Raw genomic sequence first — 27959 nt, forward strand, 5'->3', positions numbered from 1 at the left:
CCAGTCGCGGGAAGTTCAGTACACTGTGAGCGGTTATTTTCTCGTAACGTCGCAACTACAAAAGCTCTATTCACAACACAAAGGACTTAAATAATTTATTTAAGTTGAAGTTTATGGTGCAGCCCCCGCAACAAAATGGTGAGTAAATGTTTCTAATGTTTTCAGAGGCTAACAACGGTTGTTTTTAGCTGGCAGCAACAAGCTCGCGCTTTGCTAACGGTAGTTGTAGTTTAAGCTATCTACCAACCGACAGTAGCATGGCCAAATGATCACACGGGTATTATTTAGAGTTAGCTAATAAGCTTAAAATTCTAAATCACGTGTCATACTGCTGGTATTTCCCTTTGTCACAATATAAGCACTTGATGTAGTCAACCTTCAATAAGGTTCAGAAATGAAGGGCATAAGGGTGCTTGAACCGGCTAAAATAAATGTGATCTTCTATGTGTATCACCAGCGGAGAAACAGACCTTTGTATGTGAGTTGTAAACGACAAGAACAAGATAAACTCGAATTACTGGGCTTATTCATTTCCATTAGTCTGTTGCAGAAGAAGACTCACCGCAAGATTTCTTCTTCGTCAAGTTGAGTGTAGTCCGACACTGCCTCTGGTGGCCTTGAGATGCATTACAACAACTAGTGTAGAGACGTGTGATTAAGAGCACCCATCAACCTACAGTAATAGCCTTTATTTAACATGGATATATATATAAACACTGCAGATGTTGAACATGTATTGTAAAATGATCGTGTTCTATTTTTCATTGTATGCTTAAATCGTTGAATTTGCTTGGATTTTCTTGTGTTGCTGTGTAATTATTATCATGATCTACTACTGCTGATATCAGCCAGTCCTTTTGTTACACTGATGTATGTGTTACAGTCAAAGAAGAAAGGATTGAGTTTGGAGGAGAAGAGGACTCGCATGATGGAGATTTTCTTTGAATCAGTGAGTTTTTACATCGCAAGTGACTTTATTATACATTTCAAGGAAAAAAATCTTCTCAGGATCAACACATCACATTAAAAACAATGAAAGTTATGCAGAATAGCATGATAACTTTGATTTTACGATGTTATTTAGATTGATTTGGGCTAGTATATTTATGTGAATAAGACAGGAGTTGACATCCAAACTACTTAGAATTCTATGCGTAAATTGGCTTGTAAAGAATTTGTGCCTTTAAGACTCTGAAGAGGTTTTTTTGGTTCTGATTTTGAGCACCTGCAGCAGACGAAGAGTTGGTTCTTCTAAGAAGAGAAGCACAATTTTTGTGGTTTTCTGTCTTTTATACAAGGACACATGAACTGCACAGAAAACCAGAGATACTTTTCATATCTGAAATGGCCCCTAGCATCTGTAGTAGACAATGTTTATAGTGAGATAACTTCAGTACCAGTATTTGAGACATTCCTTTAGTGATTTTAATAGCCTGTTTTTGTATATTTTGTGTGTAAAAAGAAAAACTTCTTACCTGTGACATATGGAAGAATTAACGCACATCACTGCAGCAGTTGACTGAATAAATCTTACAGAGAATACAGAAATTGAACATACTGAATCAGTGTTATACATTTCCAGAAAGCCTAATTAAAGCATATCCTAAATCTTAGATACCTGTGCAGAGTTTCATGATGTTAAATAAACACCTTTTCCATGTTGCTTGATAAAAATGATATTCTACTCTTTTCTCAATTTCTTTGTAGAAAGATGTGTTTCAGCTGAAAGACATCGAAAAGATTGCTCCTAAGCAAAAGGGCATTGGTGAGTAATGATCTGTAGTTTAAATGTCTTTAATGCTAGATTATTAAATTGTCTTTGATCCAGTCTAGCTGGCCAAGTACAGAGGTCTTTCTTCTTAAATAAAGGGGTCATCATTTTTTACGTGATTCTCAAAATGAAAAGCGGGTGCAACTTATAACTGGAGTATAAACAAGGTAATTCCAACATGAGGGAATCTGGATGTTTGTAGAAAAAACCTTACAGTCAGGAAAGCTGCAGTATTGGGAAATTAAAAATTTTGGTCACTGGGGGCCAAGGTTGTTATAGTTAACTAAAACTAAATAAATAACTAAAACTAAAATTCAAAAAATTCAATTTAGTTAACTGAAACTAAATGAAAACTAAGCTTTACCAAAAAAACTAAAACTAACTAAAACTGTAAAGTGTGCTTACAAAACTAACTAAAACAAAATAAAACTGGAGACAAAATATCCTTAGTTTTAGTCTTTGACACAACCATAGTGACTGACACCTACACCCAAGTCTGGGGAGCGTAAAATCGCCTGATCTGATGGGTTAAGACTTCATACAGTGTTAGTTTTCTGTCTGGAGTTGTATTCAAACAAATAAATAAATGAAACGTGAAGAGTAGCCTGTTTTAATATTTTTTTCAGAATGTATGACTCTCACTCAGCCCCAACATCTATCTGTAAAAAACTAACATTAAAACGTAGAATTTTTGCAAAATTAAAAACTAAACTAACAAACCAGCAGTCAAAACTGAAAAAAACTAAACTGAAATCAAACACAGAAAGGGAAAATGAAATAAAAATAGAAACTAATGAAAAATCCAAAACTTTTATAGCTTTGCTGGGGGCCCCCTTTCAGTATTTATTTTGACCAAAGATGCACCGATTGTGAAAAAAAGAGTCGAGACCGATGTTTAAGATAACAAGTTAGCGGATAGCCAGTACAGATACTGATAGTTTTCCATCTCTTCTTTCGATGTATGACTCCTTCTATGCCCAGTTCAGACCAAAGGTTTCTCAACTCGGCGGTTTTTGCTGTCAAAGATAGCAGCAGTCTGAACCAAGTCGTTGCAGCTCAAATCAATCCATCAGATGTAATCACCTGTGATTCAGCTTGTGAAATTGCAGACAGCTGGTTGCAGGATGTTGCAAACATGTAAATGTTAAATAGGGGAATATACATCTTGTTTTGAAAGGCTTTAAATGCTAATTTAATTAGATAAAGTCATGCCATGAATTTTGTGGATGATGATACCTATCCTTATTTACCTTACGTTTTAACATGGAAACTTAAAACACCCTTGTCTCAGCTGATGGAGGAGACAGGAGTGTTAACAGGCTTGTTTTTTTAGCTGCACTCAATCTTAATTACTGTCGGCAGATACCTTTGTCGTAACAAGACTATACTAGCAAAGGATTTTTCTGGTTATATGTGCTGTGAAATTTCACTGCTACCCTATGATGGTAATGAAAAGGGGGATTTGGTGATTAATCATCTTGTGCAGATGTAAATGTTTACGTTATCATGGTGACAAAAACACATGAAAAAATGTTAATGTACAAAACAGTCCTTGTTGTAGAGACAGATTTTTTTGTCTGATAACTTCAGAAATAATCACTATGAAGCGAGTGACTGGGAGAGTTGTTGCCATGGAGGTTGCTGGGACAGAACATTGCAAAGTGTCCTGTTGCAAGCATTTTGGAGTTTCAACTCATCTCATCGCAAATTATTGGGTGCCTCTTGTTTGTCTCAACAGTGAGGTGCACTAGATGAAGCATTTATTTGACTGGACACAGCAGATTTGATTGCTAATGGCTGATACTTGTCAGCAGGGCTGATAATAGCTGATGCCAGAGTTAAAGTGATGCATCTGTACATCCCTAATAATGGCCCCAGAGTGTCCGATTTTGGCTAAGAGTAATCAGAGGTGGATAATGTCAAACCCTGCCCTGGATGATCCTTATATTGTTAACCCTACTGAGCTTGCTATGCAATTTTGCTCCATAATTTTAAGCAAATTAGGATTCTGCCGTCACGGTAAGTTAATTAATAATTTTCATTTTCTTTATTCTTTTCTGACATCCAAAACAAAGTAGCCATTAAACAAGACACTTGTCAAAAGTGTCTTACTTTTGAAAAATATATATTATTATATATATATAGTCTGTTTTAGAAAACTTCAATGGAACTTTACTGTAATTTATGTGCAATGAATCAAGTAAAGCATGCATTAATACCAGTATTGGTGTTATAAGTTAACATTCAGTTTATTTACCTTAGGTTGTGCAATTAGTGTCAACATTCATTACACCCTCATACATTCTTGGAAACATTGTACTGGCATGGTTGCAAAATCACCATGGCAACCAGAGCTAGCTAAGCTGCAGCTGCCATCTTTGCTGTATTTAGTCTAAGCAGAAGCAGACCTATCAGTGACAGTAATCTCATCGCCTGAGAACTGCTGAAAGCTTTTGGTTTTGAAATAAAACACATTATCTCAATGCAAACATGGAGAGCAATGACACCAGTATCAAGGGGAGAATTTAAGAAAATATATTCTTGGGTTTTTAAGTGCCAGACCCTGCTGAGGAACAAAAGTGTTGTGTGTGTTTGGGTGAGCTGAGAGGAGATTTCTTGGTTTAAAAGTTGACATAACATTAATCTGGAGGAACTGGATCATGTTGCTGTGATTAAAAGCACATGTTTTAGACCCCTTTACTTGGGCACTATGTGGTTACTGAGAGATGGGGGGAAGGGGGCAGCAAGAGTGCTGTGTAATGGGCAAATGTTTCTGTAGAAGGGGCCAAGGGAGTGATCTCAGCTCAGATGAAAAAAGCAGAAGTAAAAACATGCTGGTAGCCGTTATGAGACAGAGGAGTTTGAAGTTGACAAAGGATAGAAAGCTTTTTAAAGAGAAAGAAATCAAAAGGACAGTGCAAAAGTTACACACATGCAGAGTGTTATCTGATCCATCCAGATACACACATATATATTTTCACTCTCCATCCTCGCTGTTATTTTTGCTGCTGGTTAACATCCTCTCAGGACTCGGCACAACTCAGCAGATAAGCTCTTTCAGCTCCACTGTGGACTGGCTGAGCAAACGTGTGGGAGTTGTATCACATTTCACCGCTGACTCTGTTCAAGATGGAGCTCCTGCTTTATTACATCCTCTCATGCAACGCTCTCTTAGATAAGAATACAACCGGGCAGATAGGCTGCAGATGTGTGGGTTTACTTTTGTGAACATTTTACTGGCTATTCCTGTCAGCAGTGAAAATGAGACCCAGCACTGACCTGTGATTTTGAATTCTCAGTCTGAAGCATCATTTTACCATCAGTTACGTCTTATGATGCTTAAAGTGTCCTGTCTGTGTAACAACAATACCTTCAACATCAAGCAGAATTCCTCAAATTAAATCAGTGATCTACAAATAGCATCATCTCTGCTGGGAAGGCAGTGTAACGATGGATGATAAAGGATTGTGCACTTTCTAAAGTGGAAGGTGTATGTTTATTTTTCTCTCTCCTGTGCTTTCAGCCCCCATGACAGTGAAAGACGTGCTGCAGAGTCTGGTGGATGACAACATGGTAGACTGTGAGAGAGTGGGAACATCCAACTACTACTGGGCCTTTCCAAGCAAGGCTCTGCATGCTCGCAAACACAAACTGGAGGAGCTGAACAAACAGGTGAGGCTGAAACAGAATCAAGGTCAAAACAGATTTGGACTTCCCATTAGTTTTTATGTTGTTAGAATAGAGGAGAAGTCAACAAATCAGAGCAGAAATTTGTATCTGCCCTGCATGTGCAATTATATGCCATTTTCACACAAGGTAATACATTTAAACAAGGTGGCACATTGAAAACCACGAAGCCAAATAAGGAGGCCACTGCTGGGCAACAGTACTTTTAATACCATTTAAAATGTACATGTTAAGTTATTGTTTTTCCTACTGAGAAAAGTAACGCATTAGAGTAATTTTACATCCCCAATATTGAAAAGTCTTTTGTGACTGGTTAAATATTGGTTAAATTGTCCAAAAGGCACCTAGCCAACTATAAAAAACATCTGCTCTACCACCATTTTACAACCTAATTTGCAGACCATAATCTGCCACTCTGAAGCCTGTAAGCAGAGATTGGAGATGTGATAGAGGCTAACCTGTCAATGAATGGGATCTTCACCTTATGTGTCATTATGATGTTGCTCTTTTCCCTTTCTTCCAAAAGATCAGTTTAACAGAGGTGTTTATACAAAGTAAATGCTGCCCTTTCTGCCATGTTGCTGGTTAAATTAGCAAGCTGCAAATGAGTACTGACATCCAATCCAATCCACTTTATTTATATAGCGCATTTTAAAAACATTCAAGTTTACCAAAGTGCTGCACTGTAAAATCACAAACACAGCAGAAGTACACATTAAGAGAAAAGAAATAAAAGCAGGCAAAACACCATAAAAAAACATTTAAAATAAAATAAAAACACATAAAAACATAAAACAAAAAAAAAAGCCGTAAAAACACAGGGATTAGGAACATGGGAGACATAAAAGGACGGAGATCACACAACTCTCATTCTGAATTAAAAGTCAAAAAATAAAAGTGAGTTTTAAGACGTGATTTAGGTTCCCCTGATGCACAGCTACCTGCTCAGAAGTTGGAGAGAAACAGAAACTGTGCATTTATTCAGGGGGATGTTTTTTGAGGTACAAAATGTAAAGAGAAATAACATAATTTTTTCCAGTATCAAATTCTAGTCATGAAAAATAACTTTATAATGGATTACTTGAATTGCAGAGGTAACATGATGAGTTAGTTATTACAACAGAAAAGTAATTAGAACATTCTTAAAGGCTTACTTTGAAATGCATTACCCCAGTGCTGAAAAAGACTGCACATTTTAGCATATCCAATGAAAATGGAATAAAGCGAAAAAAGACAAGGTAACAATAAAAAGGACTATATTATTGTGAGATTTTTTTTACCACTGCTTTTTTTGGTTTATTCTAAAATGATTTTATGCTGGTTGGTGTGTAGTTTATGTTAGGGCTGCAAAGAGTTACTCAATTACAAAAATCCCTCAAATTATCTGCCTCGAGGCTTTGCTTAAATACCCATATATGCCCATGGTTTAAGCATGGACATCCTGCTGTGTGTTGTGCATCATAGTATGCTTTACACTGACCATTATTTATGTGTTACAATGAACTTGCTTTCACTGTTGCTGTAACTTTACATGCTATAAAGATGATATCAGGCATGAAAATCATGAAGGAGTAGGGAGAAAATGCAGTGATGTTGAAAGGTACATGTGCTGTGTCTTTTTTGACTGTGGCATAATGGCAGTTACAGCATTATACCGAAGTAGCATTGCAGTGTCGTAATGAAAGGTTAAAGAAAGTTTTTAAAAGTTTTCCACAGCGTGTGAAGGGACTTTAGGGTCCACATTAAACACGGCTTCTATTATATGTGCTACATGCAGGACTCGTTGATATGAGACACACAGTTAGTTTGTGTCTGCAGACTGTAGAGGGTTTTATATACTGCACATTCTGACCTGACGGTTAAACAAAGCAGACAGGCTTCATGTTAAAAATCCCATTTTGCTGCTTTCTGTCCGTCTGTCTGTCTGTCTGTCTGTCTGTCTGTCTGTCTGTCTCTCTCTTTCTCCCTTCCGTGTGTGCATGAAACGGTAGATTGTTATACATTTAAAATTCAGCACCATCAAGTCCTTGTTACAGCATGTTTTCAAAAAGGCCTCAGCATCCTAGCATTAAAGAATACTCTATATTGATAATGAATAGATACCAATCATTATTGTTACAAACAGTGACTGAGGTGGAGAGACCAAATAGGCCAGAGTTTCTCATCATACATTTATCATTTTACACCATAAAAATGTGCCTTCCAGTCAGGGGATGGTGTTAAAGAGTCATATTGTTAGAGTGGGTTAACTCACAAACGAAAGTGTGGTTGAAATAAAGTGTTAGCACTGAAATTTTCCAGGTAGAGGATCCCCAAAAAAGTCATGGAAATATTTGTTCAACTATTTAATTTATTTTCATATTGAATTTCAAGTCATTTTATGTCATCAGGACTGAAATGCTAATTTTAAAATATACTTTTGTTAGAAAACCTCTGTCATGTGCTGTAATGGTCTTTTAAATAAGTAGTAGTTCATTGAAGCTTCCTAAAGCAAAAATTCAAGATTATCTCTAAAGGATGGAGACTTTTATCTACAGCAACTGTTTAGATATGTATGACTAAACCTTTATTTTGGCTGGTAGAAGTTGTAAGAGGATGCTGTTCACTGTTTACAGTAAATGAGGTCAGCAAATGACATCAGCTGACCTGAAACTCCTGACTTCAAAAAGAAGAGAAAAGATGGCATTAATGCAAACAAGCTTGTTTGGCAAGTTCCTCTGATCCTTTACTACAGCGCAGATTATTTATAGTTTGTTTGTAATGATTGTATTTTTCTTTCCTTTACAATATACAGTATAAAAAGAAAAAAAAAAACAAGAAGAAAAAATAACACCAAATAATGAAACTTCACTATAAATAATCTCATATCTTGGCGAGCTAATAGTAGTCAAAGAAAGTAACACGGCTGCTCATCTCTGTTGTGTTCCACTTTTCTCTCATGTCGCTCTGCAGACAGATGGTGTGAGGGTGGTGACTCCTCTGAGAATGTCAGCCACCAGATTTCTGGGACAGAAGTTAAATTCTGTCAGGCAGCAATCTGTCATAAAGTAATGACGTGTTAATTTACCAGAGCTATTACAATAAACAGGCATGCTTGATTATGATTACTCTGATCTGATGTTTTCAGTGCTGATCATGCCTCTGATAAACTGCTGATCTGATACTGTTGTCTGAATAATCAGATTATATGTATAGTAACATCCGACTAGACTGAAACAAGTGGGTGGATTCTGAAGAACTTTTGGGGTAAAAAAAAAATCATAAAAAACACCAGAAGAGCTGAAATTAAACTTCCTCCATGTTGATGAGTATAGTTGTGATTTGATCTTGTCAAACAAAATAAAACCCAAAATCAAACCTGCCGTCAGGGTACAGGGAGACTGGATCTTGGGTAGGATCCGACCAATATATAAGGTTTATGCAGATTTTTAATGTAGTGTACTCCCAGGATTCACTGGTGGTGATCTTAGTGGGCCCCATGGAAATTAAGCAGATGATAATTAAAGACAACTCTCACAATTAAAGCTGAAAAAACAGAGCCCTGTTTAAAAGTCCATTCAGAGCAACATGAAAGTTCATGTGTTCATTTACACAGCAAAAGGAAATGTTTTTCAAATATATATGGGTCTGCTGGGCTTGGGGTTTTAAATGTTGAATGCTCAAATTCTTGTATGGTTGTATATACGTGCATTTGCAAATTCTCAATATGTATTCCTCTGTCATAGACAGCTTCAACTACATACTTAATGCTGTAACAAAGATGTTTGGCTAGTGCAGTGACTGAAAAGGTTTTTCGACAGCCTTTTTTTCCATGACAAAAACTAGACTAACGAAAATAGATTTGTGATGACCAAAACTGACTAAAACTAAGTTTTGTATCGTCAAGATGACTAAACCTAGACTAAAGTATAATGTAGTTTTCGTCTGACATTCAAAATCTGTGATATTTCTCCACAGTTGGTAAATTTGTCAAAAAAACATTGCAGCTGTAGCTATTCTACCTCTCAGCTGTAGAGAAAAGGGACCCAGATTTAGCAGAGTGTATAGAACACACTACCATGATTTGGTACAAGATTTAGACAAGAAAATAAATGCTTGGACTAGGAGTAAAAACTAAAATGTGAAGACTTTTTATGGACTAATTCTAGACTAAAGTGTTTTGAGTTTTCGTCGACTAGACTAAAACTAAAAAGCATAGAAATGTCTAAATGTGACTAAAACTAAAATGCATTTCATTTAAAGACTTAAACTAAGACTAAAATTAAAAATAGCGGCCAAAATTAACACTGGGCATGTGATTATTACATCAGTGATGATTAATCTTATTACTTAACTGTGGGCACACAGGAGAGACAGGGCGCTTAGAGAGCATGAAACCTGAACAGGACTTTAATCATGAAGCCTGTTTTTGCTCTGCATCGTTCTCAGGTCACTTGGTGAATTTTATGAAATCCTCAGCAGACATGAAGAGCCACACAGGCTCTCTCAGCTGGCACCTGTTTTTACTTTTGATTACAAAACTGTGCCATCACCACATCAGTATCATGCTGTAATTTCAGTAACAAATGACACATTCATGACCTACTGTCTTTGGAAAATGTATGTTTCATGAAAAAAAAAACTTTGACCAGAGCTTGGAGGTACAAAGTCTAACTATTTCAGGTTTTAATATGAAGTTAGATTGCTCTGAATGGGAAGGACTTGGTTCTTCCCAGGGTGTCTCTGCTGCCCTACGTTAAAGCATTAACTCCTGCAGCCTGTTTAATTCACTGGTTAGCAAATACAAGTATTAAGTCCTGGGCTGCAGCAAGTGATCCTGTTAATAGTTATTGTTATGAATTACTACAAACAACTATCCAGCCTCATTATGCTAAATGGTTATCACACCATGATCATGGAAGTTTGTACTGAATTATTAAAGTCAAGTGCCTGCTGATTGTTTCTGAGTCAGCTGTTATTTTAGTACAACATAATAAAGTAAAAATAATTAATAATGTTTCATAAAACTTGTTTTGTTGAATTTTAAGATCATTTAGACTACTAGAAGGATGCGATAAAAAACCTGTCACGGGTCAAACAGACTCTTAGATAAAGGGAAGGTTTTCTCTCGCCCTTTCTCTCTCTCTTTACTTTTCTTTTATACCTGAATGACCAGTTGATTGGTTGGTGTGTGGGTGTAAGTTCATTCAACTGAAATTACACCCACACAAACAAGCATGTATTAGTACTCAAATGTTGTATAAGTTATACTAATGGTATCAAGCTGAGTCCTATAGCTGATTCAAACAGAATAACCAATAAATAAGTACAAAATTGAAAATAGTCAAATTATACAAATACATGTATAAAGTATAAATACATACCCAGCCAACAATGTTTGACCCTCTATGACTTAACTTATCAATATAAACTTTTGTTGAATTGACTGTCAAAATTATTTTTAAGTAGATACCCAACCAGCTATTTAAAGTATGGTAACAATAACAGGACCAAATCTTAAAATGTTTAACAGTTATGATATTATCTGTTTAAACACTAGTATTTATTTTTATATGTAAGGCTTAGAATAAGTAAAACAAGCGAAGAGCCTTCTGTCTGTTTCAAAAGTTCAAGTGAAACTACTAAGAGCACAAAAGACAACTTCCTGTCTTTCTGACGACTGTATGCAAGCTTTAACTATACAATAAACTTGAGTGTAATTAATGATTAAAGCCTGTAAGCCATAAGGCTTTAATCTACTGTGTAGCTGCCATGTTTAAACGGTGTTTACATTGCAGTTAAAAGCTTTTCATTCTAGCTTATCGCCTGCTTTCTACTAAACATTGATGATCTTTTCCTTTAGTGGATTATTGCTTAGTCCTAAAACAGTTTGATAATTTCTGTGTATGAACATTGTGTCTTGAGAAGTCATTTTGAGTTAACTAAATATAAAATATGTTTAGTTATTTTTCTGCTTAATTCAAGTTTTTTTTTTTAACTTTAAAGGTTTCTGAAGCAAAACAGCGAAAAGCATCTCTTCAGAAAGCAGTTGAAAAGGCAAAACTGGGTCGTGAGGATACAGTAAGAATCTTTTCATATTTAAGATAAGAAATATATATTTAATATTGAATGAATTGAATAATCAGTGCTTCAGTAAGTCACATAAATGGTCTTCCTGTGTTTGTGCAGAACGAGAGGAGCTCTCTGATGAAGGAGCTGACAGCTTTGAGAGAAGACAAAACTCAGCTGCAAGCCGAGCTGGAGAAATACAGAGAGTGTGACCCAGAAGTCGTTGAGGAGATGAGTGAGTACAGACACAACATGACTGTTTTAAGGTTTTGCATCAGTCAGGCCCCTACACACACAGACGAGAGAAACCCAGACATGTTCCTTACCACCTGCTCAAAGGGGATATTTGTGGTTGCTGTTCTGTGTTTTTGGTAGGCTGACCTAGAAGTTAGAATCCTTCAAAGTAAAGCCATTGAAGATTTTTTACATGGATTTGGATTATAGCAGAAAATAAGCTCTTAGCCATAATCTTTACGAATGAACAACAAGTGAAAATGTGTTAAGCTTGTGTTAAATACAGTTCTAATTTTAGCCGTCAAACCAAAAATCCACTAACTTGAAGACAAGGGAGCTTTACGTGCAAACTCCTTGAACCTTTCTGGGTTCAAGGACTAACTCCTGCAATCATTCCTTCATCAGACTCTCCAGAAACAAAGATGTAGTGCTCAAGCACACGGTGGCTTCGAAGAAAGATGATGCTTGTTTGCAGTAAGTGCTCAATTTTGCTAGTCTTAAAAAGCCAACCATTTGAGGAGGTTTTGAGTTACAACATCATTAATAAGTGATTCTGTACACCAGGTTATAACCACAGAATTAGTTCTGTCCCCTCTCCCAACTTCTGGGATGTACTGTATATATTTTTAAATAAGATTTAATTTAGATGACATAAATTCCAGTTATATCTTCAAGTAAAGTCAAGCGAACCTCTTCAGCTACTGAGCACATAAATCATTCAGTACAGATATGAGAAAATTAATACAAATATTCTAGGGAAAACAAACTCCAATAACAAATGACGCTATGAACTTGGCCAGGAGTCAAAATCACCCACTCATAGTGCTCAAAACAAACACAAGCTGGATCCTAAGAAACATATTTCACACCCTCAAACGCCCTCCTCACACATTTTATGTATCAGCTATCTTTAATGTCCAGATGGCTTTGAATGTAACCAAACAGGAGAGGTACACAGAATGGTTACTTTAATTAAACTCAATGGTGTCTAGAGATGTATGACCACATTTTTGTTCATCTTATTCGACCTCTATTAACAGGGCTGTCTCACAGAGTTCAGAAGTCTCTTTTATGTGGGAGATTTGAATGAAGAAAACCAGCAACCGTCATCTAAAGTGTAGCCTTATTAATACCAGTGGTCACTGACGTTTAACTTGAATTTACTATTCAACAATGGTCAGTGTTCTGTTTTAAAAAATGTAGACTCGGGGCGCATGTGGCCGAGTGGTTAAGGCGCACGCGCCCCATGTACGCGGATGGCCCGGGTTCGAGTCCGGCCTGAGGCTCTTCACCGCATGTCTCTCCCCTGCTCTCACCCCTGTTTCCGACTCTATCCACTATCCTTCTCTATCAAATAAGGGCACAAAAATGCCCAAAAATAAACCTTTAAAAAAATGTTGACTACACATGTTTTAGTGTCAATGTGACTGTTTTATTATCTTTCCATCTGTTATAAGCTCTTAAAATTGTCATCTTTAACGGATGAATTGAGTGAACTTTAGTGCAGACATTGTTTTTCTCTGTTTTCTTAGGCAAAGTAAGTATCCTTCAAGCCTGCTAAGCATGTAGTTATTCAAACAGAATATTTACAAATGATAATTAAATCTTCTGGGTTGAGAAAAAGTGCTGCCTGTGCATTAGATGTCAAATGCGAGATTCTGAAATTTAAGTCCAAAACTCCTGAAAGCAGGGGAGAAGTAACTAATAATATTCACCCAAAGTACTGTAATTGAGTAGGTTTTTCTTATACTTGTACTTTTTGAGTACATTTTGAAATCAGTACTTTTACTTCTGCTCAAGTGTGTTTTAACTAGAGTAGCTACACTGTTACTTGAGTACAATACTCTTGTACATATTCCTCTGCTGCTGATGACATGGCAGCACAAAGGGAGAGAATGAGTCCACACATCTGGCATTGTTTGAAGGAGTTGATCCACAGTTGTAGTTCAAATTTATAAAGAGTCAGTTGATCTAAGCTCCACCCACTGCAATTTCAAATCTGGGGTGTGTGTCGGTAGAGTTCGCCATCATACCCTGCTGGGCTTTTTTGCTCATGTTTTCAGTGGATGGTTGTCTATGATGTAAGACACATTTATACCATGAGTGAAATTATCCACTGGGTTGGAGTTTGACATTAAAGTATCAGTATTACTGGTATTACTACTGGTTATTATTACTGGTTATTTCCTCATTTAATTAGACTCTGCTTTGTTCTTGCCGGAGGTGACCCACTTTGCTTCAGATTTTCAACAGTTACTGCAGCTCTGTCATGTTGTAAAATATTTAACACTTAAAAAATGTACGTTAACTATCTATAGTGTGGACCAAAACAGATGCATTGAAAGTTTTAAATTTAACTCTATATGAGTTTATTTTACGGTATTATAGAGATGTGACTCTACCTGAAAAACCTGGTTGTGGATCTATTCTAATTTTTCTTGTGAATAAAAATGGTCATATTTTACTGTACAGCTACTCAGTACTCGGTAGTTAAAGTAAACTTTAAATGAAATACTTTCAATTTTACTTGAGTACAACAGTTATGTATTTTTTCCACCTCTGCCTGAAAGATACATTTTTATATTGCTGGTAGAGATTTAACATTATTGAAAATTTATTGTCAGGATTAAAGTAACATATCGAAGTGATGATTCATCATTTAAAATCATTTTACCAAGTTAATTAAAAAAAAATTACAAGTCATATTAGCAGCACAGAGCTCTACAGAGCTCATTTGTGTTAACATTAAAATATTAACATAACATATTATTAAATTATTAAAAGACACATTAAAATCATATCAGCAATCAAAGGTACCACATTTTTGTTTACTTTGTTTTGCAAGGCTGATGTGCTTTAAGCTTATGAATTGATTAGCTACTGTTAAAGTTACATGCTAGCCTTTGTCTCAGCTTTGCAGTGCTAAAGTTCAGACAAGAAAGCAGAGAAGAGAGACAGCGATGTCTCCTTGTCCCTTAGAGTTTTTCATTTAGCCCCCAGTTTACATAAGGACCTTTTTCTCATTTAACTTGATAAACAAACCAACATAGCAAGCTGAACATCATATCTACCTGTGCCTTATTGCACTCTCCTGAAGTAATGTGTATGTTCTCTGTTTAGCAGCACAGTCTCAGCTTCTCATGCTCAAAATCAAGCTTGAACACGGAAGTGAAAATGGATCTTAAGTGGTCACTCTGCATGCGCTTATTCTGCACTTTCATGTCAGATTGAAATGTCAGCTTGAACCACAAACAGGCTTTATGCAGTTTGAAGACGACAAGTGTGAACAGTCTAACTTCCTGCTGAGAAAAGAAGCTTTCTTTCCCCCTGGTCTAATCTTAAGTCTTTGCATATGAATTTTTATTGTCGCACGAACAAACCTCTGACCTCTCAGCTCAAACCAGTTTGAGTGATACGCTTTTAAAAAAACTTGAATGCAAGGCCACTGGCTATAACTTGTTTACTGGTGGCTGCACACCTCGTCTACAGGGTTTCCACACAGTGCACACAGCTATTAGTGGTATTGGAAAAATCCAGCACTGACTCGTGTCGGAGTTACAGCTAACCTGTGGTCAAGGGGGTGTGTAACTTTATTGACATGTGTGGCATGTGATGTTATAAAAAAAAACTGTTGTGTTTACCTGCACCTCCCAAAGTTATACCAAGCATGCATTCATTCATTAATGAAGCAAACTGCTCTGCTAAAACATGATAGCACTGTCTCAACAGACTGTCAGATGGGCGTGCAGGCAAATAAAAACTCTGACTCATCTGTTCATAATCCAGTTAAGACCTTAAGATACCTTAGAAGTTGCTGAAACAGAGGAAATGTTGAGAGTCTGGTTCATCAGTTTAGATAAATGTTTTATTATAAACTAAAATGGTCTTAAAATTGAAGCACTTATGATACATTCATGGTGGGCCTTAAAGCTCAGTAATAACTTTTCTTGCCTTTATCATATGCTAAGTTTCCTCCTAGAAGGCTGGTTTGGTTCAGTACAGTTTTGCACAGTTTTGCACAGTTTGGCACAGTAGACCCTGATCTTGCTAGCATTTCCACAGCCAGTGTCCGTCCAGCCTCTGGATCATTTTTCTCAGCTCAGTAATAGAGCTGAAGCTTGTTGTTCTTCAGAGAAAATTCCTATTCTTTTCATCACAGTGGATTTGATAATTAGCCATAATGTTAGGCATCCAAGTTAGAATTACCATGAGCTTCCACTGTTATCACTTTCTTTTTCTGGTGCATGTCTTCCCCCACTCTCTCTCCCCCCAAAGTTTCCTCTTTTATTTTCAGTTGTCCTGTCAAATGAAGGTAAAAGGCCAAAAAGTAACCTAAAAAAAATCATATATTACAATGTTAAAGCTGTTTAATATTCTTAGCTTGCTGCAGGACCGTGCTAAAGTCCCCCTCTTTTGTTCTTGATGTTAACTCTGTAAAAAACTGAGCCTGTGGTGTCTATGCTAAATGTAGCACCATTACAACTGTTGGAACCCCGATCCATGCCTCAACATTTTTTAAATATGGGTTAAATTCCAGAAGAGCAATTTTCATTCTTAAATATAAAGAGGTAAGAGTGATTACATCTCACGTATACATATTTGATTTATGATTAAATGTGAAGCCCAAGTGATAATATCATTTTTTCAAGATATCAGATGCTTATCTTTATTTAAATGGATTATGTTGAAACCAAACCTTCATATTTATTAAATAACATCTATCACAGTGATCTTCATTCTCATTTTCTCTAGATGTTTCCACTGTGAGCTAATGCTATATCAATGTTTTGGACTGGTATTTATGATCGTTTCACTTTGACATGTATGATACACAGCAGGGTCCGACATTAACGGTTGCCCGAATGCCCAGGGCAACTTCAAAAAGCTGACAGGCAAGCAAAACTTGTAAGGACATGCCCGATCGGGCAAGCACGACTGAGTGTTTCTATTCATTAATTTTATTATTTTCCTCTCTCGTTTCTGTTACTACGGAGCCCCCGAGTAGCCAGATGCAGTGTGTCGCTGCCTCCATTGGCTGCTGGCGTGCAGACAGCTGCACAAACTTTAACTAAAAACCTTTATGAAGGTAAACACTGTCATCAGTAAAGATTCATGGTAGGTCACATCAATAAATCTGTTACCCACATAAAGAAGACAGGCTTTAACTTCCAAATTTAAACATTTATTATTTTAAATCCGTATTTTATCGGATGCGCTCGACAGAGGAGCGTGTGTAGGAGAAGAGAGCAGAGGAAGTCCGCCGGTGGTGCGTCTCTTCAGTTTGCTCATTCATTGAGGTGCGCTGTCATGTTTATTCTGAAGCTTCCCATTTCCTCGTTTTAACTTTTCTCCAGCCACTTCCTGCTGATGCTCTCTCACACCCATATCTTTTGACAGTTATACCGATGCGCGTCATCAATGAGCACGGATCACACGTGGAGATAACGTAATATCTAGTGAAAGTTGTCCAAACGCGGGTGTGTTATTTGATCTTAAATGCACCAATGATCATAAATATTTTTAAAGGAGCAGAAATTTAAAACCAAAGCTCCAAAATGAGGCAAGGTGGAACAATGTGTCTGGAGAGCTGCAGGGGTGAGGCAGGGCTGGTTTTAGTCATTTAGCGGCCCAGGGTAAAGACCAGTATGAGGCCCCTCCCCTTTTACTAAAGGAATAATAATGTGTGGAAAAAATTAGAAACCATCTCTTTTATGTTAATAAAGTCGCAGAACTCCAGTAAATGCCCCAATGTGAGATATAAATACCCAAATAGCCAACCATCATTCATCATTTTCTTTGAAAAGCATCTAAGAGCCCAAACTAAGCACATTCTAATATCTTGAAAAATCTTTGTATCCCATTTAACCTCATAATTATCCACCAATCCACTGTTTTATTTCATTTCAACTACAGATTAACTGATCTATTATCTACCTTACATTCCTGGTTTGTATTGTGGTTCTAGCTAAAGTATTTTTTAGACAATGTGGCTCTTTGGTAGAATAAGATTGAGTACCACTGGTCTAACTGTTACAGTTACAGGGTGGAACTCTAAAATAGTACTTTAAAGGGGCACTATGTAGTTTTGGAGAAGACATTTTTAATCAAACAAGAAAAATCTTAATTGGTTGATTTCCACATGTCAGCAAAATTTCTTCAGTTTCGGGGAGCAGGTGGCCTAGTGGTTAAAGGCACTCTCCATGTACGCGGGCGGCCTGGGTTCGAATCCGGCCTGAGGCCCTTTACCGCATGTCTCTCCCCCACTCCTGACCCTGTTTCCGACTCTATCCACTGTCCTCCTCTATCTAATAAAGGCACAAAAATCCCCCCCCCCCCCCCAAAAAAAAAAAAAATCTTCAGTTTCATGATGAATAAACCAAACAAAAACAGAAGAAAAGCACCATTTTATACTTGGTGCATATGTAGCAGACCCCGCCACCTCTCTAGTGTCAGTGTTTTGCTGACCTCATTTTCCTCTGAGAATAGTTGGTTTCATCAGTTATGAAAAAAAAAATCTGTTTTTGTATTATTACCTTATTAGTATTGTAAATATGAAATTCCTGAGTTTGAATTTCTTCTGAAAACAGCCTGGTTCAGCTCTCACATTGCACTGATCTGTACAAAGTTAAATATAATTTTCAGTGAGCTAACACATAGCTAATAAATACAGTTTTCATAAGAAAGACATGTTGTGTATTGCTTTCCATAGTCAACAGGCAATGGATTTTAGTTCTAAGTATGTTGTGAGCAAAATGTATGCACTTGACAGCCAGAAAAAGTACCTCCTGGACAGGGCAAGTAGGAATTTAGATGGGGCAAGTAGATTTGGGAAGCACTTGGAAAACCTTAACGTCGGACCCTGCACAGTGAAAGTTATATAATGTGATACACATCAGAAATACACATTATGCAACTACAATTACAAAGATAGCCATTAGATTTATTAAGACAGAGAGGAGAGGCGTTCTCTAACTTTTAGTCTCTTGTTCTTTGGTTTCAAAATTATTCTCTGTCTCCACATGCCTCCACACACACATAGAACTCTGTTAGTGATAACCATCTCCCCCCATTGAAACTTGAATTGTGCTCAGATAGCAGCATGCAGCTCTGCACTGACATTATGTTATGTCTGCTGCTGAGGGGGTTTGGACTGAACTTGTTGAATGGGCTCAGGCCTGTTTGTGCACATGGAGCTCCTACAGATGCACCTTTAAACTAAATATCCTTTGAGACCAGAGGTGGAATGTGACAACATGCATTAACTCAAACCAAACATTGAAGCCAAGGAGCCAGAATCTCACTTTTTATCCAGATATTGAATACATAAATAATTCATGGTAAAAATCATGTACATCTCTGTGTAGGGCCACATAAACCTACATCCTATGCTACAGCGTAGATTTGACCCAGGATTAGAAATCAGGCTTGAGCAGGAGGTAGTTTTTTTTTTTTTTTTTTTTTTTTTTTTACATCCTATGGGAAAAACTGTCCTTGTTGGGTCAGTTTAGCCAGTACTAATTGTTTGTTTTGTCCTGTTACCTTCTTTTTTTGCACCTGTGTCAGGTTATTGCTGGGTAGTGTACCTGCTATAAATCCGTATAGTTGACTTTTTCTGTTGTTGGTCAAGGTGGCATGTCATGAAGAGATGACCTTGTACTAATTAAGGCTTACCAATTAATCGAAATTTAGATTAAATTGCAGTATGGCCTACTGTGGTTTTGAAATGGCAGACAGTGCAATGTTTCTTTAACCTGAAATGTGTTTCAAATTTCCAGTTTAATACACTTTTTTGCTGCAGAGATGTTGTGTTGTACACATCATGCAAACATTCAAGTATTAGTTTTTTAGAATAGTTTCCAAAAGTCCTACTTTCCTTGTTTTTTGTGGATTTTTTTCTGGTCGACAAAAACGACCATTCCCTTCAATACGACATTTTAGATCATTTTTGCAATGTCATTAATTGCAAACAATATTTGCAATTAGATATTTTTTTCAAAATCGTTTAGCGCTAGTGCTAATAGGATCATGTTTTCTCTGCATTTTATTGTTAGCCTATCAGTACTGTAAAAGTAACAGCAATGAAAAGATTTATTTATTTATTTATTTATTTTTTAATTTTAAGGTACATAAAAACTGTAGTAATACTGAAGTTTCTTTATTTAAGTGAAAAATAAGTGCAGGATAATAACAAAAAACTAACCATGATAGTTTCAAACAGATGATTAATCATGTTATTTTATAGAAGGATATTTCAAAGATTAAAGTAGGATAAACTTAGGTGGCTTTATTCCTTTATCTATTTAGCTTTGTTTACAAACTGTTGTGCGGTGCATTTTTTAGGGTGTCTTCTGTCTTGAGATCAAGTTTGACAGCGGTTGCCTCACCTTTGTAAACCTATCAGCATTTTCAACTACAGGTGAGATTAAAAACCCCAAAAATGCTGTGGCGTATCCAGTTAGTTTAGAAATACAAAAACAAATACTGGAATAAATGTGTGAGTGTTCCTTGTAAACCTGTCACAGTCAAATAATAAAGTGAAGTCATGCTCAGTGAAATTAACACAGAAAATACCATCACTGCTGCCAACCAGTGGACTGACAACATTTTGATGTTAGTTGAACTTGTCCCGTCAAAATTTTAAACAATGGCAACCACACCCACAGATACCATTAAGCTGCTGGTAACAGGTGGAGTCACAAACCACCAAACATGGGATGGGCAAAGAAATCACAGCTGTAAGCATGTGCGGGCAAAGTGTGAGACTGTTTGACAGAGCATAAATCAGACCTTAAACAGGGCTGTGAATTTGCACAAAGGAGGAAACCGTATTTGTTGTAGTTGTTTGAATTATTTACCAATAATGCGCCTTGTTTACTTTTGATATTTCAAAAATCATTCTTCAGACTGACAGTTTTTAGAAGATTCTGACATTCACCAAAGTTTCCTTATTTATGATTAATTCTTAACAAAGGACATTTAAAGCAGTTATAGACATTCAGGTGCTTATATACAATGGCATAATGATTGATTTAAAAGTACTAAATTATTAATTAAAAATCTGCATTTTTAAACAATTAAAACCTACCTTCAGCATTGGTTTGGCTCAGTTGGTAGAGCTGTTGCACATATACAGAGAGTATAGCCCTAAACACACTGGTCATGGAGTCGATTTACTAGATAAATTGTGTCATCCAGTCATTACAGTGTCCTTCTAAAAGGTGAAAACAAAATGAAAATTAAAACTAATGAAATATTCCAAACTATTATAACCTTGGCCCCTATAGCTGCTGACTAGATGTCAGGGGTGTCAAACTCATTTTGGGTCGGGGGCCAGATTTGCTCCAATGAGAAGTTATTTTTAATTATAAACACACACACAAGGGTATATTAGCTGCTTTGGACAGCTTCTTGTAAGTAATCTAAACAGGTTAGTAAATATTGAAAATAATTTAAAATGTCCGTCTTTTTCCCTAAACATCTCACGGGCCATATGGCACCTGCTGCTGGGCCGGATGTGGCCTGTGGGCCATAAGTTCGACACCCCTGCTATATGTGGACGGCATTTAGACTTTTGTTGAGGTCTCTCCTTGTTATTGAAATCTTTATACACAACATAAAACCATAACAGGTCCAGGTTCATGAGTCAGAAGTTATTCAATTCATTCACTCCCACCTGCAGCTGCTATTTAACATTTTTCAGATAGTTTGTTTTCAGTGTTTCATCATCTGTTAATGCTGCAATGACCTTTAGACTTATGCAACATTTGGCACCAATTGTGACAACTAAAGCAGATATTTTCTAAGCATCGCTACTGGACATGTCTTTAGACCAGATCGCTGCTTCAATTTTCTGCCAAATCCTGCTGTAAATTGAGCCCGGCCTGAAATAGCTTCTATTGGCTGGATTTGAGGATGCTGCAGCCCACTCTCCTCAGCACAGCAGCCAAAAACAGTCTTTTGATGAAACAGAAGATTTAGCTTCTGGGGAAAGATAAAATGATCTTTGCAGGTGCCCATCAACTTAACAGTGCTACCTGCAGTTGTTGTAGGATTCAGTTTCATGTAGTGCCAAATGTCTTGCTTAAAACTTGACATCAAAGCTGTTTGAGCTCATTTTTAGCTCCATTTCAGGATGTTGATGGGTAGCTCAAACCTAAGGGAAGATGTGAGCTGATCTGTCCACTTTCCCTCAATTGTAATCATCAATTTTTCAAACATTGCTCCTCCATTCTTGCGCATTTTTTGTCTTGAGTCTAGTGTTTTGCTTTTTTTTACTGAACCATACATTTGTTGCAGATACATGTCTTCTGAAGACAACTGTCTGCTGGGTTTTTAACATTAAGCATTTATTTGTTTGGCCTATTTTACACACACACAGCATGAAAGTCTGGTTCACACATAGCTCACAAAACATAAATGTACAGTATGATTTTTTAACACAGAAGGAAACAGATGGATGATGTTCTGATTCTCATTTTCTGACACAGATCTTTTAAGCCCGTGAATACACTGTATGAACACAATAAAATGCAACTCTCAGTTTTCAGGTAACCTTTTGAAATTGCCTTACTAAAACTGACCTGCTTATACGGGTCAAATCTTAACATTTTATATATTCTATTTGATTTACTCTCCCTTTAGTTGGAATAAAATAACACATTAAATATCTACACATAAACATTTCATTAACTTTATCATACCGATGCACTAATTGATTGTGGATTTGTTTTTGCAGGAAAGTCAAATGTTATAGCAAAAGAAGCTGTTTCCAGGTGGACAGGTGAGTCATATTATTTCTATTCTCTATTATTGCACACATAATTATTGTTGAGTTAAGGTACAGCCATTACTGTTTAAATCAAAAAGGCCATAACTATTTAAATGATTTTTAAAGACATTTATCAAGTGTTTAACATGATAGCAAATTTAATATTTTGAGGTTTGCATGAACAAGAGGAGATATAACATCATTTTGCTCTTTTGGAACTTATGTGAACATTTTGTTTTTAATGTTTAGGACCAAACAGTCAGGATGTGTGATATTATCAGCTTTTTATCTGCATCAGCAAATTATAGCTTGAAAAGTTACCACTAGATATGACCATTTTTGTTGACATTTTCAGCCTCTATATAAACCATACACATCATATAAATAAGTTTGTGGAGATTTTAGCAGAACCAGCAGACCCACCTTTGTATAGGTTTTATTAATCTTTAATATGCTTATTCCTGTGTTTTAAGGACTGAATTTTTAGGTCTGCAGTATAGCTTGTTTACATTTTTTGTAGTACTAAAGAATGTGTTTTTTGTATTTTGTATCAGTGAACCACTCTGCTGTTAACGCTGTTGTTTAATTAGGACTGTTATAACCCCAATGCCAAAAAAGTTATTTACAAAAATGTAAATAAAAACAGGCAATCAACAGACACAAACAATCTCATAAACCCATATTTTATTCACAATCAAACATAAAGAATTAAAAGTCTTCTTTGTCAAAAATCTCTCTCTCTCTCTCTCTCTCTCTCTCTCTCTCTCTCTCTCTCTCTCTCTATATATATATATATAAAACATCTAATTAGGTAAATTAGCAACAGGTCAGTAACATAACTGAGTGTAAAAGGAGCATTTTAGAGAGGCAGAGTCTCAGAAATAAAGATGGGCAGGGGTATACCAATTTGCAAAAACCTGTGTTTGAAAGCAATTTTGAAAAAAACATTCCACTGTGAATATCCTATAATCTACAATCCATAATATCATCAAAATATTCAGAGAATCTGGAGAAATCTCTGTGTGCAAGGGACAACTGTCAACGCAGTTCACCATACCATCCACAAATGCAAGTTAAAGCTGTATCATGCAAAGAAGAAGCCATATGTGGACACGATCCAGAAACACTGACATCGTCTCTGTGCTAAAGTGCATTTAAAATGGACTGAGGCAAAATGGAAAACTGTTCTGTGGTCAGCTGAATCAAAATCTGAAACTCATTTTGGAAACCACAGATACCACATCCTGCAGACTAAAGAAGAGAGGGACCATCCAGCTTGTTGTCAGCACATATTTCAGAAGTCTGCATCTCTGATGGTATGAGTTTACATTAGCGTTCCAACAATTGGAACATTACAGAACGAGAAATCCAGCAAAGAAGACTGAGGACTGTTAAGCAGCTAGAATCCTACATCAGACAAGAATGGGACAACATTCCTGTCCTAAAATTCTAGCAACTGGTCTTCTCACTTTCAGACATTTATGGACTGTTATTAAAAGAAGAGGGGATGCAACACAATGGTAGACATGGCCTTGTCCCTGCTTATTTGAGATGTGTTGCTGCCATCAAATTCAGCATGAGCTGGTGTTTTTTTTATGAAATGTTAAAAAATTTCAGTTTCAACGTCTGATATTTTGTTCATGCTCTCTTGTGAAGAAAATATGAGTTATGACATTTACAAATCATTGCATTCTGTTTTTATTTACATTTTACACAGCACCCAACTTTTCTGGAGCACAGGTTGTAATTTGAAAGTCTAAGCTCCCTGGAAAAAGGGTGACATTTTAATTTATTGCTTGACAGAGCTCACTGTCAGTCAGGAAGTTGTTACACTGCTGTTTGCAGCACTCAGAGAGGCAGATGAAGCTTAGTTTGACGCTTATGGTTAGAAATACATTTTGACTTTTCACTGAATGTCCAAATTTATAAACAAACACATCCATCAAATCTTTGGAAATAAAATGTTGTTTGACTTGTTTTTCAGTGTCTGTTTCTAAAACCAATAGTGTTGCAAAAAAGAGGAAAAGCTCAGTTCTAATACAGGACACACTTGGTGCTCCTCACAATTAAAAACTAGGTATATATCAGTATCAGCTAAAATAAGTTTGGAAATATCAGCAAATCCAGATATCATTTATTGTTAATGATAAATGTAGAAAATGATGACCTAATAGATTTCTTGTTTTGTTCAACCAGCAGTGCAGAGGCCAAAATTTGAATAAAACTGTATTAAACAGAAACTCCACATGATTCACTCTCTAAGAGAGGACTGTAGCAGCAGATCAATGATCAAATTCAGGCTTATATTTGGTCAGTAGGCTGACTGATGATTTAAAATTCTTGAATCCGTTTAGATTCGACTCAGCACTTACTGCAGAGGGTTTCCTCCTGAGCATTGAGTCCCAAAATAACTTCAGAATCACCGCATCGGGGCTTTTTCTATTGATTTCTCTTTAAAGTGAGAGCTGTGAGGGCACTTTGTGTTCAGCGTGTCACCTCCCAGGAGTCAACACTTTAAGCTCTCTGTGTGCATTCATTGACCTGAGCCGTAACCTTGGAGACAGCTGACCTTTCAGGATCATGGTAACCAGCCAGGCTTGTGCTCTTTTGACTCTTTAGGGTCAACATTGCCTGTTGCTGGTCAACAAAGTCACCCTGTCAGCTTTGGTTGGCAAATTTTTGCTCCACCTCCATGTAATTATATTCATTTTATGAGACTGTGAGTCATATCTGCCACTTCCATGGCTTGTACTTCCCTCAGTCAGGGTGGACTCTGTGGAACAAGAACATGTCGCAGTAAGCAGAAACAAAATGCTTCCTTGGAGAAGTGCACAACTGTCGCCTCAGAGCAAAGCTACAAGGATATTTTTCTCTAACAAGCTGTGATGTCAGAAAGTCTTGATGCAACCTACAGCTCTATGTTTCACGTTTTTAAATGTATCATCAGTTCATTTCTTTAATTCTTTTCAGTTTTTAACTTAGCAAAGCAACATTGTCTAGCTTACAGATGGAAGTCTCCAAACTTTGCTCTAATACATTTGTAACTGGGGTTATTTAAGCTTTCTATTGGGTCACAAAAATACCAGTTTGATGTCAGCAGTAGTTTGTGGCTACCTCTGGCAGACCTACTTTTCAGTAACAAAAAATATCAAGTGTTAAGACTCACACACAAGGACTGACACAATTTAATACCTAATCTTCATAAAAATGATGATTATGATAAATAACGATGAGAAGATAAAATATAAATATTTGTTTATTTGTATTCATACCTTTATTTCATTAAATAAAACAAACAAATCAATTTGTATCCATTGTAAAATCTTCAACTTTGAATGAAAAGGAGCAGAAGTAAAAATAATCTTAAAGTATCTGCCCTGTAATAGAACATGACGTTATCGTACAACCAAACTTTATTCAAAATCCCAATAGAGGTGGGCAACAAACTACTTTTTAAACCGGTTCAGTTTACATTTGGGGACTCTTTATCCCCTTCTGGATGGAAAAACAAGGTATACACTTATGAAGTTTTCAGTAGAACCTTGTATAATCCAATTTCCAATGGCAAAAAAATCAGATCTTCTGTCTCCTATTAAATTCAGAGTCATTGTGTAGTGAATACCCCTTAATAAAGAAATACACTTTTTTGGCCTAGTGGTGTAATAGCGGTATGTATAAATACTCATGTTTTAACCACAAATGAACAACTCCAACATCTCCATTATTTTTTATCTTACTGTATTCCTTGTGTTTATCAATCACCATGGCTGTGTTTGTTTTGCTTCCTCCTTTACTCAGCTTGCGCTTTGATTGGCCACCTGACAATAAACAGAGTGCATGCTCAGCTATCCCTGCTGTTCCCCTCCACACAGCAGGATTTCTGATCCTTAAAATTAAAGTCTTTCAATTCAAAGAAATAAATAAGAATATTGTAAATTTATGATTTCAAATCAGGGTGGCCCTGATCATGTTCTGATCAGGTAAGCGAGGATAAAACCACTCTTGACACATCTAACACCACAGGTTCATCCAGGGAGATAAAATTTAGCACCATCAGATGTTCAGACCTTTGCTCAATTGGTCATATGGGGGGAATCGGGCCTAAAAATGGCCTAATTTTCTTGTAGTTTGTGTCATTTTAAAGTCAGTAAAAAATCTGTTAGACTAAGGCCTATAAATGTATTTTGATGAATATTTCATCCCCTCTTAATGGTTTTGAAAACGGCTCAAATGAGGGAATCGACTATTTGAACCAGGTTTATCAGGCCGAGCTTCACCTCATGAATTCATGATATCAAATCTGCACTATGCATGATTTTGACACAAAATATGTGTGCAGTTTTCACAACAAGATCCAGACGCACCCATTCAGCCTAATCGCACAAGTTATTTTTAGATGTGGGTTGTTTTTATTGGTGGGAAATGTTTTGTTTCCAAGCAATATCTCTTCAGCCAAATTAGTTTTTTACTTTTCCCAAAACAGCATTGAGAAAGTGCCTCAGAGCAATGAGACAGGTGGTTTGTTCTTGGACTCAAACATCACGTTGAAGTCCAAGATTATTCTTCTAATCTCAGACTGGATGAGCAGTCTATAGTGCCACATAACACTGGCGATTTTTCCCATTCATTAAACAAAGATTTCTGCTTTCAGATAATGTTTTTGCCATCAAGTCATGGACAAAGAAGAAGTTTGCCTTCGATGACAGCCGCATTAATAAAGCCTTTGGGATCCCTGAGGACTTTGACTATTTGGACTGAGTGCCTACGTTTCCACAAAACTTCACGGACGAAATAAGGGAAAAAATATCTAATTACACTTCAGTTTGAAGGCAGTAAGCTGATTTCAGTTTCAGTTTAAGTTCTGTTTGTTAGAATGTAAAGAAATGCCCCAGATTTCTACATATGACCTGGGGTGAGCTTTGAATAAGACTGTATTTCAGTATTTTTGCTGTGGCAGATGGACCTTATCAGCTGATCTGTTGCATTGGTGCAACCAGAGAAGAGAACCGTTAGAGGCTCTGAGGGGTGAAGGGGTTCTGTGATGAACACAAACTAGCAGCCTGACTTTTGGGACACCTGTTTGCATGAAAACTGAGAGGCCCAAGTTGATGACTGAAAGGAATCAACATTTAACACATCTGTTTAGCCAAAGATGTAATTTATATGCTTTACACAGATGGTTTGGAATCAAATGCTTGTGCACTTTTCCCCCATATTTCTTTTTCTAATTTTGCCTGGAGCAGGGAAGGCAAATCCCTCAGTGTGTCCTCCACATTCCCAAAAGGTTCTCTCAGACAGTTCTGACATTCATATAAAAGGGGCCATGTTTAGGATATGTTTTGTCTGCAAGTGCTAAATATTATAAGCGTAGTTACTTTTGTAGAACTTCTTTTTATTGTGTTGAAAATAAAATGTTCCTCTGAGTTTTACATGCTTTTGCATTGCAGTTAT

At 36.7% G+C, this 27959-nt stretch overlaps 1 protein-coding gene across 3 annotated transcripts; it reads left to right on the plus strand.

Annotated features, from left to right (window-relative positions):
* mnd1 (meiotic nuclear divisions 1 homolog (S. cerevisiae)) lies at positions 1 to 27937 on the plus strand. Of its 3 annotated transcripts, XR_005991806.1 has the most exons (9): positions 1 to 138; positions 884 to 949; positions 1708 to 1765; positions 5295 to 5443; positions 11444 to 11518; positions 11627 to 11741; positions 12146 to 12214; positions 22476 to 22520; positions 27160 to 27179. XR_005991806.1 is itself a non-coding variant. In XM_041785485.1 (8 exons), the coding sequence occupies exons 1-8, from the start codon at positions 136 to 138 to the stop codon at positions 27264 to 27266; spliced, it is 618 nt and encodes a 205-aa protein (XP_041641419.1). In that variant the 5' UTR covers positions 1 to 135; the 3' UTR covers positions 27267 to 27937. The 3 variants fall into 3 exon arrangements, 2 of the variants coding, with proteins under 2 accessions (XP_041641419.1, XP_041641418.1); XM_041785485.1 differs by lacking the exon at positions 12146 to 12214 and having other exon boundaries at positions 27160 to 27937; XM_041785484.1 differs by lacking the exons at positions 12146 to 12214; positions 27160 to 27179 and adding an exon at positions 23510 to 24162.
* The last annotated feature ends 22 nt before the right edge of the window (positions 27938 to 27959 follow it).

This window comes from Cheilinus undulatus, linkage group 4, assembly GCF_018320785.1.
Source record: "Cheilinus undulatus linkage group 4, ASM1832078v1, whole genome shotgun sequence".
Taxonomy (NCBI): Eukaryota; Metazoa; Chordata; class Actinopteri; order Labriformes; family Labridae; genus Cheilinus; species Cheilinus undulatus.